The sequence below is a fragment of the Ambystoma mexicanum genome, chromosome 3q, assembly GCF_040938575.1.
Source record: "Ambystoma mexicanum isolate Mex_15411 chromosome 3q, UKY_AmexF1_1, whole genome shotgun sequence".
Classification (NCBI taxonomy): Eukaryota; Metazoa; Chordata; class Amphibia; order Caudata; family Ambystomatidae; genus Ambystoma; species Ambystoma mexicanum.
The window spans coordinates 789679245-789695795 of record NC_090926.1 but is presented as its reverse complement, the minus strand read 5'-3'; the positions used below and the strand labels follow the sequence as shown (position 1 = coordinate 789695795).

The following is a 16551-nucleotide window of genomic DNA, read 5'->3' as shown; positions in this document are numbered from 1 at the left end:
CTCCTGTATCCCCCTGACGATTATTGCCTGCCATTTCCTCTGCGACCCCACACTTTGCATGCCCCATCAAATTTAGCATACTGTGACAAACTGCACATACACCCCACACATAGCTCGCACATTGGCACTCTGACATATTCAACCCTTACGTTGTACACAACCACACATCATGCACACATTGAGGTATGGAACACAAACACACACAACCTGTCACCGCACGTCCGCGCACCCTCACACCATGCACATTAGCCACACACAGTGCATACATCCTTGCCCTGAACCTACATATAAACACAGAGCATACACCCATATAGTGTACAGATACTCACGGGCTGCAAATACACCCCAGAACTACACATGCAACTGTGCACATCACACTTCACATGTACCAACACACTGCAAATATACCCAAACACCTTGCTTGTACCCTGTCAATGCATGTGCACCCTCACACTGCACCGCACACCCCACACTGACCCTATGCCATATTCCTCATTCTCTGCATACACCACACATTTGGATACAGTCTCCCTTCAGATGCACCTTACGCTGTGTATACCTCCACATAATACACAAGCACCCTCAGATGTGTGCTCAAATTGCACACAAACACAAAAACACACATGCATGCTTGCAGTGCAAATGCATGATTACACCGCACATGCACCATACAGCCCCTAAATGCACACACACCCTCACACTACTCATATAGTTGTACAGTGCTCATAGGCTCTCGCATCACAGCTCTAATTAAGTCATTAACTCTCAGAAGACTGCTTTGGAAAAGCACTGGAAGGCACTTCCAGCACAAAGTGTGATGGTAAGGCTTGAAAAAGCTAGTACAAAGAGATCCCAGGACGTTGTTTTTTGGGCAGAAAGTGTGTGGGAATGGGTATAGGGATTAGCATGGCCATACTCAGTCAAAAGAGTCTCTTTAAAATGTGATGCACTAATAAAACGCTATGGTTACTCATCTGGACTTTTGCTCCTGGCAATTCCTGTCAGGTGAGACTGCATGGCACTCAAAGACAAAATGATCGCCTATGCCTCAATAACCTAGCAGTGTGTTGGCATTGTGACAACCTGGCACGTGTTGCCGTCTAGTCTCACTGTGCATAGATACATTCCTAGATTGTACATACTGTAAGGCGCACAGAGACATTCACATTGTAAGGTATTGTCTAGAGTACACGAGATGCAATTCCAATGGAATGTCTCTTTCATATATACTTTTCCATAAACAATTTTCCGAAGTGGTCTCTGGCCAGTCCCAGAGAGAAAAAAAGATGCGTTTAACAAATGGAAGAGGTCTCCAGTCCAGTCTCCTCATGTCGGGGTATATATTGTTCTGTGTACAGAGTTCAAGTGAGTGCGCAGACGTGGCCCCAGCGCCCACATTTACTTTCTCCTTGGTAGGTGAAAATGAATGGCCGACGGATGCCTGCGGCACATTGAGCGGTCTGCAAACATCCATCGCATCGCTCGTGTACAGTGGCTGAGTACACAGAACCCTCGGGGTTTGCCTGCCAGGCACTGTGACTTTTTATTGATAACATCACAAGCCCTGTACAGCCCCCCGCCTCTCGCAGTACTTTCTCTGCGTCGCTCGCTAAGCAGGTGCCAAGGTGATGTTGCCAGGAAATATATCCCTGCTGGAAAAAAGGGTGCATATTCTCTGCGAGACACGCTGCATATTCATGCCTTCGTTTTGTCAAATTTAAGTAGCAAAACAACAGAGTAGGTGTGGGGTTACTGCGAGAGTGGCCTTGGAGATGGGACAGGTGCACTGCTTTCTCTGTGCTGGGGTTGCTGGCACCAACACGGCCCCTCTTTTTCTCCGCCGTCAAGAGAAACAGGAAAAGCAAACAGATGCTGGGAAGAGAACACTCCTTTCCTGCATATTGCAAATATGGCCCCGAACCAGGGCCGGATTGACCCGTCGGCCAATCAGCCCGTGGCCGATGCGAAATCATGACGAGGAGACCTGGGGTCGGTTCCTGAATCTCACGCCTGGGCCGGTCCCCGGCCCAGGCATGGGGTTCACACTTCAGGACCCAGCACCCAGGGCCTCCGCCTCGCCAGACGCAAATTGCAAAGGATCTGTAAATAACTAACTTACAGATCCTTTACAATTGCAGCCCCGCCGCCACCGGGCCCGCCGCAGATTCAGAGAAAGGTAACACCGAAGTGTTATCTTTCTTAGATACATGCCGCGGCCCGCGACACCATGGCAAAAACACTGGGAGGGAGCGGCAGGGCGGGGCGGAGCTGCCTCAGCCTGGCCTGCTCCATCCCAGTGTTTTGTACACATACTCTGCAGACTGCTCTCCGCAGGCGCTGCGCCGCTAGTGCCCGCCACAAGTTGCAGCTGTAAGCTGCGTGGTGGGCCAGGAATGGCTTCCCAGCTGTGCCCCTTATCGAGTCCTGATTGAGGCTTCAGTGCTGGTCAAGCCTTCACCCTAGGGTCATGGGCCTGGACCCAGGAGCCCAGGGTCTGGCCTCGGTCCTTCGCATGTGCAGAGAGTCCGACTGGGCTGGCCTGGGGGCCTCAGCTGTTGTTCCTGGGCCTGCTTCTTTCCTGGACGCACGTAGGCTACCAACCAGACCCAGGAGAAGGTAAGGCAATATTATCTATCCCTTGTTCAGAGGCATTAGGTGCCATGATGTGCCAAGAGGTGCCCAGGCCACGAGGCAAGATGTCCCTATGTTATGTACTGATGTAGGGTGTGCTGCACTTGCGATGGGGCTGGAATCCCCCAGCGCAGAGGCATGCAGGGACCCCTAGTGTGTGCCATGAGGTGTTCTTGGCTGAGGCAGGGAGTGAGCTGGCTGAAGCAAGGAGTACCTCTGCTGGCACATGAGCTGCTCCTCGACCTACAGAAGGTGGTGCCCCTCTGCCAAGGTCATGGATGCCCCTGGGATGAAGTAGGGGATTGCTTTTTCTGAGGTGTTTGAGCCAGGAAGTCCCCCTGAGGAAACATGTACCTAGGTGCTGATATAGGGTGTGCACTTGTGATGTGGCTGCAAGAGCCCCAGGGCAGAGTCATGCAGGGGGCCTGGTCTCTGGCAGGAGGTTGTCTTGGCTGAGAAAGAAAGTGCCTTTAGCTGAAGCAAGAAGCACATTAGATGCCCCTCCGCCTAGCCCTATATGTTGATACTGTTGGGGGCTACAGTGTGTGGTGTGCTGATGGCTTGACACAGCACAGTAGTGTTAGAAAATAGATGTGCATTGGCTGTTATTTATTTATTCTTTAACAATTCCAAACACTGTCTGTACTTACTATCATTGTACACACATTGTAAAAAAAGACCTCTGAGGTCGGTGGTAAATGGTGGTAATGTTGCTAGTTTTAAAGTATGAATGCAGTGAATTCTAAGTAATACACATTGAAAGATTTCCGGCAACCTTTTTCGCATTGAGGGATATTGCATTATAATTGGCAGAGAAAGGGCTTTTTTTGGCATCTGAAAAACAATGCTTTGGTAAGATGTATGCTGCTGTTGAAGTGCACACAGACCGCTCTAGACGTGGGTGCTTGAAACACTGGGACATACACACACGGACAGCTGTCAGTACGACACTCGTAGAAATATGAGTTGTTTCGATGTCCTGTGAGTGCGCTGCTTTGCCTATTTTGCCAACCTGCAAAAGCCTGAAAAGTACATGCACGCATGCTTGAAATGCGGCCACATTTGCACCAGACCTGCAGCGCACGTTTCATGTCCTGATTTAAAGAACATGCTGCTGTGTCGTAACACAGCCAACACTGGAGCAGCTGCTTGCCCCTCATCCCCTCCCGATGTTCAAGGCCCATGTCAACCAAAAATGTTGAAAGGCCCTGACTCCGTACCCGTGGATACTCTGTGCTGCTTATTCATCTGGACCAGCAAGAGCACACACACTTGCATCTATGCAAAGCAGATTTAACAATTCACAATCTCCAAACCTCACGGCCAGGGCCCAGACATGGACTCAAATGACCATTCGTTGCCATCTACTAAGAAATTCAGAAGCATTTTAATACCTCTATTGCTCCAGACATCACTGAGCTAAAACACACCCAGCAGCGGTCCCCCATCATTTTATACAGCAGCTTCCCAAGCACACTTGGCACTCTTATCCGCTCTGTCATCCCACCATGTTACACCCCCACACCTAGCCACAGTCGTAGGTTGAATCGCATTTGTACGCAAAAGAGCACAACACCGTGGGTCCATTTCTGGCAACACAAACCTTTAACCAATTCACCTAGAATCTCAACAGCACACAGAAAGCGCACAGTTCTGAATCTGCACGCACAAACATATCACATTAGTGTTTCCACCTTACCTGCTCCCACTATCGTCCCACTTTTCAGAACCGAGCACCAAGAAGTCACAATAACGGCAGAAGCTGCTATTCGAGGCTGTAACATTACAAACATACATCTGAGCTCCGGGAATGTTACTTGGTGGGGGCTATCAGGAGCTTGTGTTCGAAGAACAGCAGCTTTTACAAAGGGAATGCTATCACAGGAAGTCTCAGGGGACTGGCGCTATAACAGGGTCTCTTAGATGTTATGTTATAATATAATAATTGCTCATTTTACTATAGCTGATATGATATCTCAGTGGGTTGAGTGCTCACTGCTGCGATGTGTGTATCTGCAGGTTTCAGGTTCGAATCCCAGTAAGGCCATCTCAGCTGTTCATCCTTCTGAGGTCGATAAATGAGTACAACACAGGTTGGGTGATAACGTATGCATATTTGTTCTATAAATAAGAGGTTAAGCGTAAGTGCTATTCAATAACATATCATTTGGCCTTGGACGTCTGCTTGCATTCACAGTCATTTGACAATATGGATCTATACACACAGATATTAATGATATATGGTGATCTATTCTTGCATGAAATGTACATCACATTAGTGAAATCATAACCGTATTTTTCATATTGTGCTTAGGAATAATGCTATTTGATTCCACTTCCTGTTTTGTCAAGGGGTGAAAGATTGTGTTCATGTCACTCCTGCGCCTTGGAGCTGTGGACCCTGTCACAGAACTGTATGCAAAGTTACATTATTTTATGAGTTGTGTTGTAATGTAACAGACACATGAACCCTCCATAAGTAGCATTTTCTGTAAAGTCGTGAACTGATGCAATTCAATCACGGATGATGGTTTGAGGGCCGCTTTTTTTGAGGCACGGGGTGGGCCACATTTTTGAGGCGAGGTGTGGGCCACTTTTTTTGGGTGCCCGGGCCTATTTCTTGACCCAGTCCGACCCTGCCCCGAACACACTGAGCGTAACTTTTGCTCCAACGCATTTCCCCGCACTTTAAGCATAGTCCGACAGGCGTGCAACTGAAAACCAGCATTAGTGCATACACATAAAAATATAAGGTCCATATAGTAAAGTGCAGTTATTTCGCTCCTACTTTGGAGCTTCCACAGCAACAGACCGCCAGACGTCAGCGAGAGGGGGAAGGCCCAAGTGGTGCTTCGACCATTTAATCGCCACACACTGGACACTGATGTGCTGTCAATAGCAGTGATGAGACAAACTGCAACCACAGATCACAGTACCTTGATAAGAAACCGCACTAGATACTAAAACTGCACAATACTGCGATAAGGAACCATGCTAGATACTAAAACTGCACAATACTGCGATAAGGAACCATGCTAGATACTAAAACTGCACAATACTGCGATAAGAAGTGGTGCTAGATACTAAAACTGCACAATACTGCGATAAGAAGTGGTGCTAGACCCTAAAACTGCACAATACTGCGATAAGAAGTGGTGCTAGACCCTAAAACTGTAGAATAGCGTGATAAGAAACAGTGCTGCATCCCACAATGCATACATTCCTGTATACACCTTCAAAGCAGCTCGTACACTGTGATAGGAACACTAATCTATACCAAGTCAATACACAGACAGGGGATAAGGAGCACTGCTCTACCTTCCAGTGCAGATAGCAACATGGATACAATGAACACATCTAGAGAGGGGACAGTACTGTGATAAGACCTCTACAGAAGGAACTGTACTTTGCTAAGAATGCAGCTACAACCACCAAAAAAAAAGAAAAACACTATGATATGGAATACCGCTGCTACAACCTGCACTGCTACACAATAGATATTGAAAGCCAGGCATACACTCGGTTGATAGTGTAGTGGAAAGAAACATTGCTGCATCCTACACAGCTAGACAGAGGAGGGGACAGTGTGAAATGTTATACTGCAGATAGTTCTGTGGCAAGAAACACTGCTGCATCCTACACAGCTAGACAGAGGAAGGAACAGTATTGCATATCATTTAGCAGGTAGTGCTGTGAGTAGAAACACTGTTGTATCGGAGGAGGGGACAGTGTCACATTATACTGCAGATGGTGCAGTGGTAAGAAACACTGCAGCATCCTACAGAGCTAGATAGAAGAAGGAACAGTGTCAAATGGTATACTGTGGACAGTGCTGCGGTAAGAAACACTGCTGCATCCTACACAGCTAGACAAAGGAAGGAACAGTATTGCATATCATTTAGCAGATAGTGCTGAGAGTGGAAACACTGTTGTATCGGAGGAGGGGACAGTGTCACATTATACTACAGATGGTGCAGTGGTAAGAAACACTGCAGCATCCTACAAAGCTAGATAGAAGAAGGAACAGTGTCAAATGGTATACTGTGGACAGTGCTGCGGTAAGAAACACTGCTGCATCCTACACAGCTAGACAGAGGAAGGAACAGTATTGCATATCATTTAGCAGATAGTGCTGAGAGTAGAAACACTGTTGTATCGGAGGAGGGGACAGTGTCACATTATACTGCAGTGGTAAGAAACACTGCAGCATCCTACAGAGCTAGATAGAAGAAGGAACAGTGTCAAATGGTATACTGTGGACAGTGCTGCGGTAAGAAACACTGCTGCATCCTACACAGCTAGACAGAGGAAGGAACAGTATTGCATATCATTTAGCAGATAGTGCTGAGAGTAGAAACACTGTTGTATCGGAGGAGGGGACAGTGTCACATTATACTACAGATGGTGCAGTGGTAAGAAACACTGCAGCATCCTACAGAGCTAGATAGAAGGAACAGTGTCAAATGGTATACTGTGGACAGTGCTGAGGTAAGAAACACTGCTGCATCCTACACAGCTAGACAGAGGAAGGAACAGTATTGCATATCATTTAGCAGATAGTGCTGAGAGTAGAAACACTGTTGTATCGGAGGAGGGGACAGTGTCACATTATACTGCAGATGGTGCAGTGGTAAGAAACACTGCAGCATCCTACAGAGCTAGATAGAAGGAACAGTGTCAAATGGTATACTGTGGACAGTGCTGCGGTAAGAAACACTGCTGCATCCTACACAGCTAGACAGAGGAAGGAACAGTATTGCATATCATTTAGCAGATAGTGCTGAGAGTAGAAACACTGTTGTATCGGAGGAGGGGACAGTGTCACATTATACTGCAGTGGTAAGAAACACTGCAGCATCCTACAGAGCTAGATAGAAGAAGGAACAGTGTCAAATGGTATACTGTGGACAGTGCTGCGGTAAGAAACACTGCTGCATCCTACACAGCTAGACAGAGGAAGGAACAGTATTGCATATCATTTAGCAGATAGTGCTGAGAGTAGAAACACTGTTGTATCGGAGGAGGGGACAGTGTCACATTATACTACAGATGGTGCAGTGGTAAGAAACACTGCAGCATCCTACAGAGCTAGATAGAAGGAACAGTGTCAAATGGTATACTGTGGACAGTGCTGAGGTAAGAAACACTGCTGCATCCTACACAGCTAGACAGAGGAAGGAACAGTATTGCATATCATTTAGCAGATAGTGCTGAGAGTAGAAACACTGTTGTATCGGAGGAGGGGACAGTGTCACATTATACTGCAGATGGTGCAGTGGTAAGAAACACTGCAGCATCCTACAGAGCTAGATAGAAGGAACAGTGTCAAATGGTATACTGTGGACAGTGCTGCGGTAAGAAACACTGCTGCATCCTACACAGCTAGACAGAGGAAGGAACAGTATTGCATATCATTTAGCAGATAGTGCTGAGAGTAGAAACACTGTTGTATCGGAGGAGGGGACAGTGTCACATTATACTGCAGTGGTAAGAAACACTGCAGCATCCTACAGAGCTAGATAGAAGAAGGAACAGTGTCAAATGGTATACTGTGGACAGTGCTGCGGTAAGAAACACTGCTGCATCCTACTCTGGACAGAGGAAGGTAAAAGCGTTGCCTATTATTCTGCGTATAGTGCGATTAGATGAAACACTGCTGCATTCCTCAGAGCTAGATGAAGGAAGGAACGCGGCCACAGACGATACTGTGGATAGTGCTGTGGTGCATCCTGCACAGCTAGACAGAGGAATGTACAGTCTCACATACACTACAGATGGTGCTGTTGGAAGAAACACGGATTTGCAGAGGAGGCAACACAGTCACAGATTATACTGGGGATATTGCTGTGGTGCATCCTGCACTGCTAGAGAGAGAAACGAACAGTGTCACATATTATGCTGCATATAGTGCTGTGAGAATAAACACTGCTGCATCCTACACAGCTAGACAGAGGAAGTAGCACAGTCACATTTTATACTGCATATATGGCTGTAGTAAGAAACATGGATGCATTACAGAGCACAACATGGAGGACAGTGCGAAGGAAAACAACTGGCATGGAAAAACAATATGGCTAGATCCTACACTACGGACAGCAATGTGATGAGAAACACTGATATCACATTTCTCCCACACAGAGGATAACACTGAAGCATAGTGCTGCATCTTACTCCTCAAAACAGAGACCAGCACTGGAATAAGAAAGACTGGTGCATCCTGCATTGCACACTGAGGAACATACTTTCATCAATATGACTACACACGAAATCTCTCCATGAGGACTGTAATGTGATATGACAACATTAGCACAAATCTACCAGTGAGGGGCCAGAAACAAGGAGCGGGCAGAGATTGGTAGTATTTTCAACATCAGACATCTTTATTAAAAGAAAAGGCGTTAGATAAAGGCCTCTCTGTCCCTATCCGAAGGAGAGTTTTCCTACCTAGAAAATTACTACTAAAGATCAGTCTGGGTCTTGTCGTCAAAAATAAGTAAATTGTCTTTGTGTCCAAAATATATCTGACCCTCACACTAGAAATGAAACAATTAAGAAGTGTAAGGTAAATAGTTTCTGATATAGGTTTAGCCAAGAAGTGTTAAAAAATAAAGCAAGTAAATATATCCAACAAAAGGTAGTTTCTCCCAAGGAGATGTCCTTGGACCCAGAGGATAGTTCCCTTCCCCTTGATTAATTCAGGAAGGAAGGCAAAAGTGCCTTTTCTAAAGAAATGTTCCCATAAGAATGTCTTTCCCAAGCAACAATTTCTCAAAGCTGCCAAAAATGTCTTTTAGACAACAAACGCTCCAAGGATGGCAAAAGCGTCTTTTCCATACAGTATATTTCTAGGATTGGAACAAGTGTCTTTTCTACACCACAACTTCTACAAACGCTCCAAGGATAACTTCCTGGTATTCTCTCTGCCAGGAATCCTTCAGCATATTCTTTAGATCCCTGAGTATACTCGCCTGCCAGGTTCTATTCACAATGTCTTTGCCTTTCATGTACTTCACAGGGATTTTTTGGTATACTCCCCTGCCGGGAATCTCCCACCTTGCTCTTGCAGATCCCCTCGTTTAATCTCCTGCCAGGTATCTGTTCACAATGTCTCACTGCCTGATTAACAGGACTTCTTTTATTCTTTCAGTATAGCACAGTCGTACTTCTGCACTGTCTATACTTTAGTGGCTTTACATACTGTTTGTTTCAATCTTCCCCATATTGGAATTTCATATACAGTGACTTGTTCAAGTTCACATATTCAACAATGTTCATTTGCTTGTGGCAATGCTTGTTCCAACTTTCCCCATATTGGCTTTTCAGATATGGAGTCTTGTACAAATTCTGCCTTTCAACTTCTTCATTAAACTTATCTGCTTGTAATAAACTTTGCTACAACTTCCCCCATCTTGACATTTCATGAATGAGGATTTGTGCAAATTCGGCCTTTCTTTTTTACGTAAGCAGTATTCAACATGATCTTTCAATTGTGTCTGTGCCTGTTGGTACACCCCCTGGAGTACTCATTATCACTGGATCAACTCACCAGTGTTCTCTGACGCATGACACACTGCTGCGGCAAAGTCCTCCCTCGGAAAAAACGTCTCCCGCTGTGCAAACCTTTCTCCAGCTTCTCCGCTACCTTTGCATTCACTTGCCGGTGAAGCTGTTGTTTCCCGGCACGAACACTCTGCACAGTGTCTTTGACAGTGCCGGTTCTGGTGTGGCTCTTCCCTGGTGCCAGTCACACTCCCCTGGGTCTCCAGCCACACCGTTAAGGAATGCTGACTACCGGCAGCTTGAAAGCCTCTGGCTTCCGCTTCATGATTCGTTCCTGTGAGTCTACCTTCACTCGTAGTTCTGCTTTGCCTCTGCTGTTTGGCTCTCCATCGTACACAACGAGGCTCGAAAAAATGCAGGCCATTTTTAAACTCATCACGCAGTTGATCTCCACCATAACAACTAGCCTGGGTGTTTGACTTGAGGTTTCCTTCAGTCCTTACTGACTCTTCCTCCTCTTCTTTGTCTCAGTACTTGATGTATTGTGGGAGTTGTAGTCCATAGAACATGTCAAGAACAAAAACAGTAAGAAGATGTTAAATGTGAATTATGTGCATTTGAAGTGTGAATGTTATTCTGCTCATAATGTTCTGCAAGAAGAGATTTTTGGGTCTCAATGGAAGGGATTTATAAAACGACAATCATTCATTATAGAAGGATACTGTGTTTCTCCCAATGGGGTCACATCTCCCAGACAGCCATCCTCTCCCATGTGATCTTCCCTCATAATACCGCCCCCAGGGTCAGGATCGGTAGCGGCTGCCGTTCCCTGGCCACATGGGAGGACATTTTAGGCTGGGAATCAGTGATGACTCCACAGGATTCATCACATACCTCACAATAATACTTTGATAAGAAAACACTGCTACATCTGACTATGTAAGTGCGTAAATGTGCATTGTGGGTGTTGTACATTGGGGATCAGGTGGTATTCTCGGTAGGGGCCCAATACAATGATTAGAATGGGATGGTTGTAGTGCAGGCCAATATACTAAGTGTTGGTTAAGCATAAAGAAAAGGATTCTGAACAGCTGTAGAATAGGAAATATGTTCAACAATGAAGGGAACCAACTCAAAAAGCAGGGGAGAGAATCTCCCACGCCTAAAGAAGGTCACTGTCCCAGTTCAGAGGAAATATAGCCCCACTGCGTGTAAATGAGAGCACCCTTGTGCGTGCAATCGAGAGCAGCCCATTATGTGCAAACGAGAGCAGCCCACTGAGTGCAAACAAGAGCATCCCCACTGCCTGCAAGCAAAATCAGCCCGCTACATGCAAGCGAGAGCCGCCCCGCTACGTGCAAGCGAGAGCAGCCCCGCTATATCCAAGCGAGAACAGTCTCGCTGTATCCAACCTTTGCAGCCTAAGGAACTCCCCTGTGGCCAAAGGAGATTAACCATCAGACCCTGTCTTTGATGCATGGCCAACGACAGCCCCACCATACTCCAAAAGGAGAGCAGCCCATATGTTCAAAGTTGAGAAGCTATGCATTCAAAACAGAGCAGACCGTAGACGAAGAGAAAGGCACTCTGGTGGTCAAGTGACAGGAGTTCCTACGGCCCAAGTAAGAGCCAGGAAAGCTCCAAGAGCCAGGAAAGCTCCAAGGGCCTTATGGTAATAGAAGAACAAGGAGGGCAGCACCAGGACCAAGAGGGGGAAGCTCCCGGGGCCAAAGCAATGGTGGCTCCTGGGGTCCAAAGAATAGCAGCTCCTGGGGCACAAACCATTGCAGCTCTCAGGGCACAAACCAGGGCAGCTCCCAGGATAGAAGCCAGGGCAGCTCCACAACCCAAGTAGGGGAAGCTCCCCAGGACCAAGACAGGGCAGCTCCTGGGGTCTGTGGAAGTGCACAGTCCCCAGCCAATCAGAAATAAAATAAACAATGTACCAATCATCAGACGTCGGAGAAAACAATGAAATGAGGGGGTAGGGACCAGGGGTTTTCTTTTGCACATAATGAGTAAAAATACATGTTTACTGTTGCCACCATGACATCATTTGTGGACCCACTACCCCAGTGTCGATTATTTTTCTTTTAAAGCCAAGCAAACTTTGGTTACAGCGTTCCTCTGCTCATATTGGCTCCAGGTATTGCTGGATTCTATAATCTGGACTAACTGCATGTGCCTAAATTTCTAAACACAGACATTTGGCCTGCCTCGTGTTAGGTCACTGAACTTGAGTCAGTGGATCAAGCCGGTATGAACCGGCCCAGATAATGGACTTCACATCAGCGCCAGAAAGCATTACGGTGTGGAGGCCCGACGAACCTCGCCTGAGGAGGATGTGACCAGAAATGTGTGTGTGCCGCCATCTTTGCCCAGAAATATGGTCCCTCGGGACAATGGGAGTCCTAGTTCAAGTGGGAGGCGGGGCTAGGGTGCCAGAAAGCCCTCTATGTATCTCTTGAAGTTTTGGGCTCAAGTGTCTCAGAGTGGATAAAAAGAACACGTCTGCGGGGTGGGGGCGGTTCTTGACGGGTTTGTTGGGTGGGAATGTGGTAATGGCGTTCAGAGGCCAAAGTCTGTGCAGCTCTCGGGAGGGGGGGTCCAATGAGGACCGTTCCGGGTGTCTAAGAGAGAACCATAAAAAAGGTCAAGGAAGGCAGTTCCTTGGACCAAGGGAGTTAAGCACCACATAGCACCAAGTCACGCAGCACCTGGGGCACAAGCAACAGCAACTAATGGGCCCAAAGCATGGGGAGCTCCCAGGGCACATACCCGGGCAGCTCCCAGGGCAGAAGTCAGTGCAGTTCCCATGGCACAATCCAAATGCTCCTTGGACCCAAGGAAGGCCAGCACCCATGGCCTAGGTTAAGGCTGCTTCTGGGGCCCTAGGCAGGGCAGTTCCAGAGGCCCAAATCAGGACAGTTTCTAGGACCACAAAAAGACAGGGAGGGTAACTCTGAGGACCAAGAGGGATGCTCCAGAGGATCAAGCAAGGGCAGCTCTCAAAATAAAGGAAGGAAAGGAATGGTAGCTTCTAGGACCCAGCAATGGCAACTCCCAGCACGGCAGTATGGCAGATTCAGAGATAAAGGCAGTGCATGTCCCAATGGTACTTTGGGACCAGAAAATCGAAAAAAAGAAAAATCACAATACTTTGCTTTTCAAGAAAGCCTACCCAGATAGGTAATTTCCAGGAGAAAAGAGGTTTACAAATCAATACCGATCTGGAATCTTCAAGACTCTGTATAAAGCAGAAAGGCAATTCCAAGTAAGACCTTCCTTCAACAATGGAGCTTTATCCTTGTATTCTTCTAATTATGCTGCCCTTGATTGTACATATTGATGTACTGAGTGATATATTAAGATCTCATGTATTAATCAGGATGTGAATTCCTAGAAATCAGTAACATATACCTGCTCTGTCAATCTTATGAGATCAGAGAAAAAATGCATGTTCGGAGCATACATTCAGGCAGGTTTCTCACCTTTTATGGCCTCACTGAGGCTTTGGTAGTCTTCTGGATTCAGCATTGGGCGTGTTCCCGGAAGGTTAATCATTTCACGCAGCTCCTGTGGATTTAAATAAGTAGTACCAATTATTATAGTGTCTTAAGGTACACAATGCGTACCCTCACTGTCTGGGAAAAAGAGCAAAGTCAGGCCACTCTAAAATACACGGTAAGGGAAAAACTCACCCTTGAATGCCAGGGACAAATGAATAGGCAAAATCCTCACTGCTAGAAATCGGACACAAGAGTGATCTGCTCACCAAAAGGGGGAAATACATGAGCTGGATCCTCACCGCCAGGGACCAAAGGCATGATGTGTTCCCCCTGCTACTGGTAAGACATGAACAGCCTTCACGGCTTGGAGTTCCCATACAGCCCAAACTGCTGTCAGCATAGGTTGCCTTGGCAGTTAGTATGTTTAATATTATGTAGTGAATGTGATGTGTTGAGTTTCGCTCGGTCCAGGAGTGAAGGGGGGGGGGGGATTTTGGGGGTGAGGAGAGCTCTGCACCTCTGCCCCCTATTTAGAATTTAGTATTTCCCTGATTTGTTAACTATCAGCAGGACAGTCCTCAGCTGTTATTTCACCAGCCTCTCCTTTACCATTTGCCTGGCCAATATCCCTTAGTTCTTTTTTCCCCAGTTCCACCACTACCAAACACCACTGGAGAATGCCATGCAAGTCCTACATAGAAATGGCAGGAGACCCACCCCTTGTTTTGCAAGAGAACAAGGAAAAGCCTACACACCCTCCCCCAGACCCCCCCGGCCCTCCAATGCCCAGATAATTTAGCCCATCCAGCTCACCCAATAGCTGAATTTCAATGTAAACAGTGTTGGAAGGTCAGAGTTCACTGAACATAATACTGAATCAGCAAAAACGTAAATTTTGTGGGTCTGCATGAGTAATGTGCTGATATAAATGCTTAGCGGGCTACTGCTACATCAACAAAATATCTGCAGGACATTACTTTGTGTCTCACGTCTATGGGGCACCATGAAACAACTGGGTGGGCCTTATGAGAAAGCAATGTATCTGAATTAACAACACATCTTTGTCGGGGGAACACTGAACTACATTACAAAGGTCTCTGTTACATACCAGCTTTCTTGGTCTAACATTGGCACTTAATTCGGCAGGAAATTTGCTCTTTATTTTTTATTACTTGTATATAATCTTAAAGATTTTTACAAGGATCTCTTCCAGAAAGTAGTGGCATATTTAAAAGAAGGAACAGATGAGTATCCTTATCAAGAGAGTGTAGCCAGTAAAGCAAAAAAATGGACAGTTAGAGAAAAAAAACGAAAGATACATCCATAAATGTTCTTCTAGCTAAACAGATAATGGTGATGGAGGAGAGACTGTGCAATCAACCATTCTGTCAGACGTTGTTTGTGCAGTAATCATCTTCATGGCTTCTTCCAAGATTTTAACAGCCGCTATAGTGTAGCGTGTGACCTCCCCTGCTATCAGGTGATACCACCAAGTTTCTTCATCTCGAATTTTTGAGTCACCAAAGAGCGGAGTCAGGTATGCGACCCGAAGATGGCTTGTTTTTTGACAATTCATTAACAAGTGTAGTCGCGCTTTCTGTTCCGATTCCTCTTTGCATAATCTACATTTTTCTGATGTTGTGAGTCTACGTATTGCTCGAATTTCTTGAGTTGGCAGTAAGTTGAAACGTATTCTCAAACGTTTTCTGAAGACATTTGTTGGAAATTTCAAGCAATATGTTAGCGGAACTTTCAGCTTGTTTGTTGATAATGGAAGGTGGGTCAACAACCGGTTAGCAGTTGCTTTCTCACATGTCGATATCCAGTCTTCATGTCCCATTTTGGTCTTTATTCTTTCTGGATTTGTGATAAAATCTTCGTGAGAGCATGCCAAATCGTTCAATCTGCTGTCCAGGTTGCGCTTCCATGTGTTTAAGGCTTTGCATCATCCACTTTCTAGTTCTTTATTGATGATTTTGTAGATTGGCAGATTATCGGGCATTAAGATCTTCCGTAGAAGCTGCATTTGCTTTTGTTTCACTGAGGCTGCTAATGAGAGGAGACCAGGTTCGCACCTGATGGCTGAAATTGAAATTGATTTGCGAAGTCCCAAAACTGATTTCAACACGAGACCTATCTTTGGCCAGAGCGATGGTGGAATATTCAGCGATGCGTCCATGCCATACGTCAAAGTTGGAACCAATTTAGATTTATAGAAATTAATTGCTGGCATTAGCGAAAATTTACCAAATCTTTTGTCAATCATCCTGAGTTGGCTGGTCATAGTTTTTGCTTTACTCCAAAGGGATTGTATCATAGCTTCTTCATTATTTGTTGAGTCCATCATTATGCCTAGGTATTTAAATTGCGAGACGACTTCTATTTTTTGTTGTTAAGTGACCAATGGCTGTTCTTTTTCCCGGATTGCTTTTTGTCGAGGATCAGTACTTTGGTTTTCTCAATGTTAATTTCCAAGTTGTTATCTTTGGTGTATTCGGCTAGGTTGGTTATCTGCCATTGTAGCCCCACTTGAGTTTGGTCTAGAAGAATTAAATCGTCCGCATATAAAATACAAGATGTATGGTGATCACCTATCTTAGGTGGAAAGGATCTGACAGACTCTTCAGAGTGTTGAAAGTCACCAATGTAGGAAATAAAGAGGGCAGGTGAAGGGGGCATCCTTGTTTCACTCCTCGTTCAGATTTAATTTCCTCTGAGAGGGGGCCTTGCTGACTCAGTCGAACTCGGATTTTGGTATTTGTATGTAGAGCAATTACTGGCTCTAAGACTTCAGCCGGGCAATTCCATTGCGAGAGTTTGGTCCACAGTTTTTGACAGTCGACTTTGTCAAAAGCCTGTGACATATCGATCAAGGCCAAAAACACTCTTGGGGCACCATTCTTGATGTTAC

At 45.9% G+C, this 16551-nt stretch overlaps 1 protein-coding gene across 1 annotated transcript in view; it reads right to left on the bottom strand.

Annotated features, from left to right (window-relative positions):
• Positions 1-16551, bottom strand: part of FDXR (ferredoxin reductase) — a 152099-nt gene that overhangs the window by 22257 nt on the left and 113291 nt on the right. The window contains exon 8 of the mRNA XM_069654854.1: positions 13623-13707. Within this exon, the coding sequence (XP_069510955.1) occupies positions 13623-13707 (85 nt within the window). The remainder of the gene's footprint in view (positions 1-13622; positions 13708-16551) is intronic.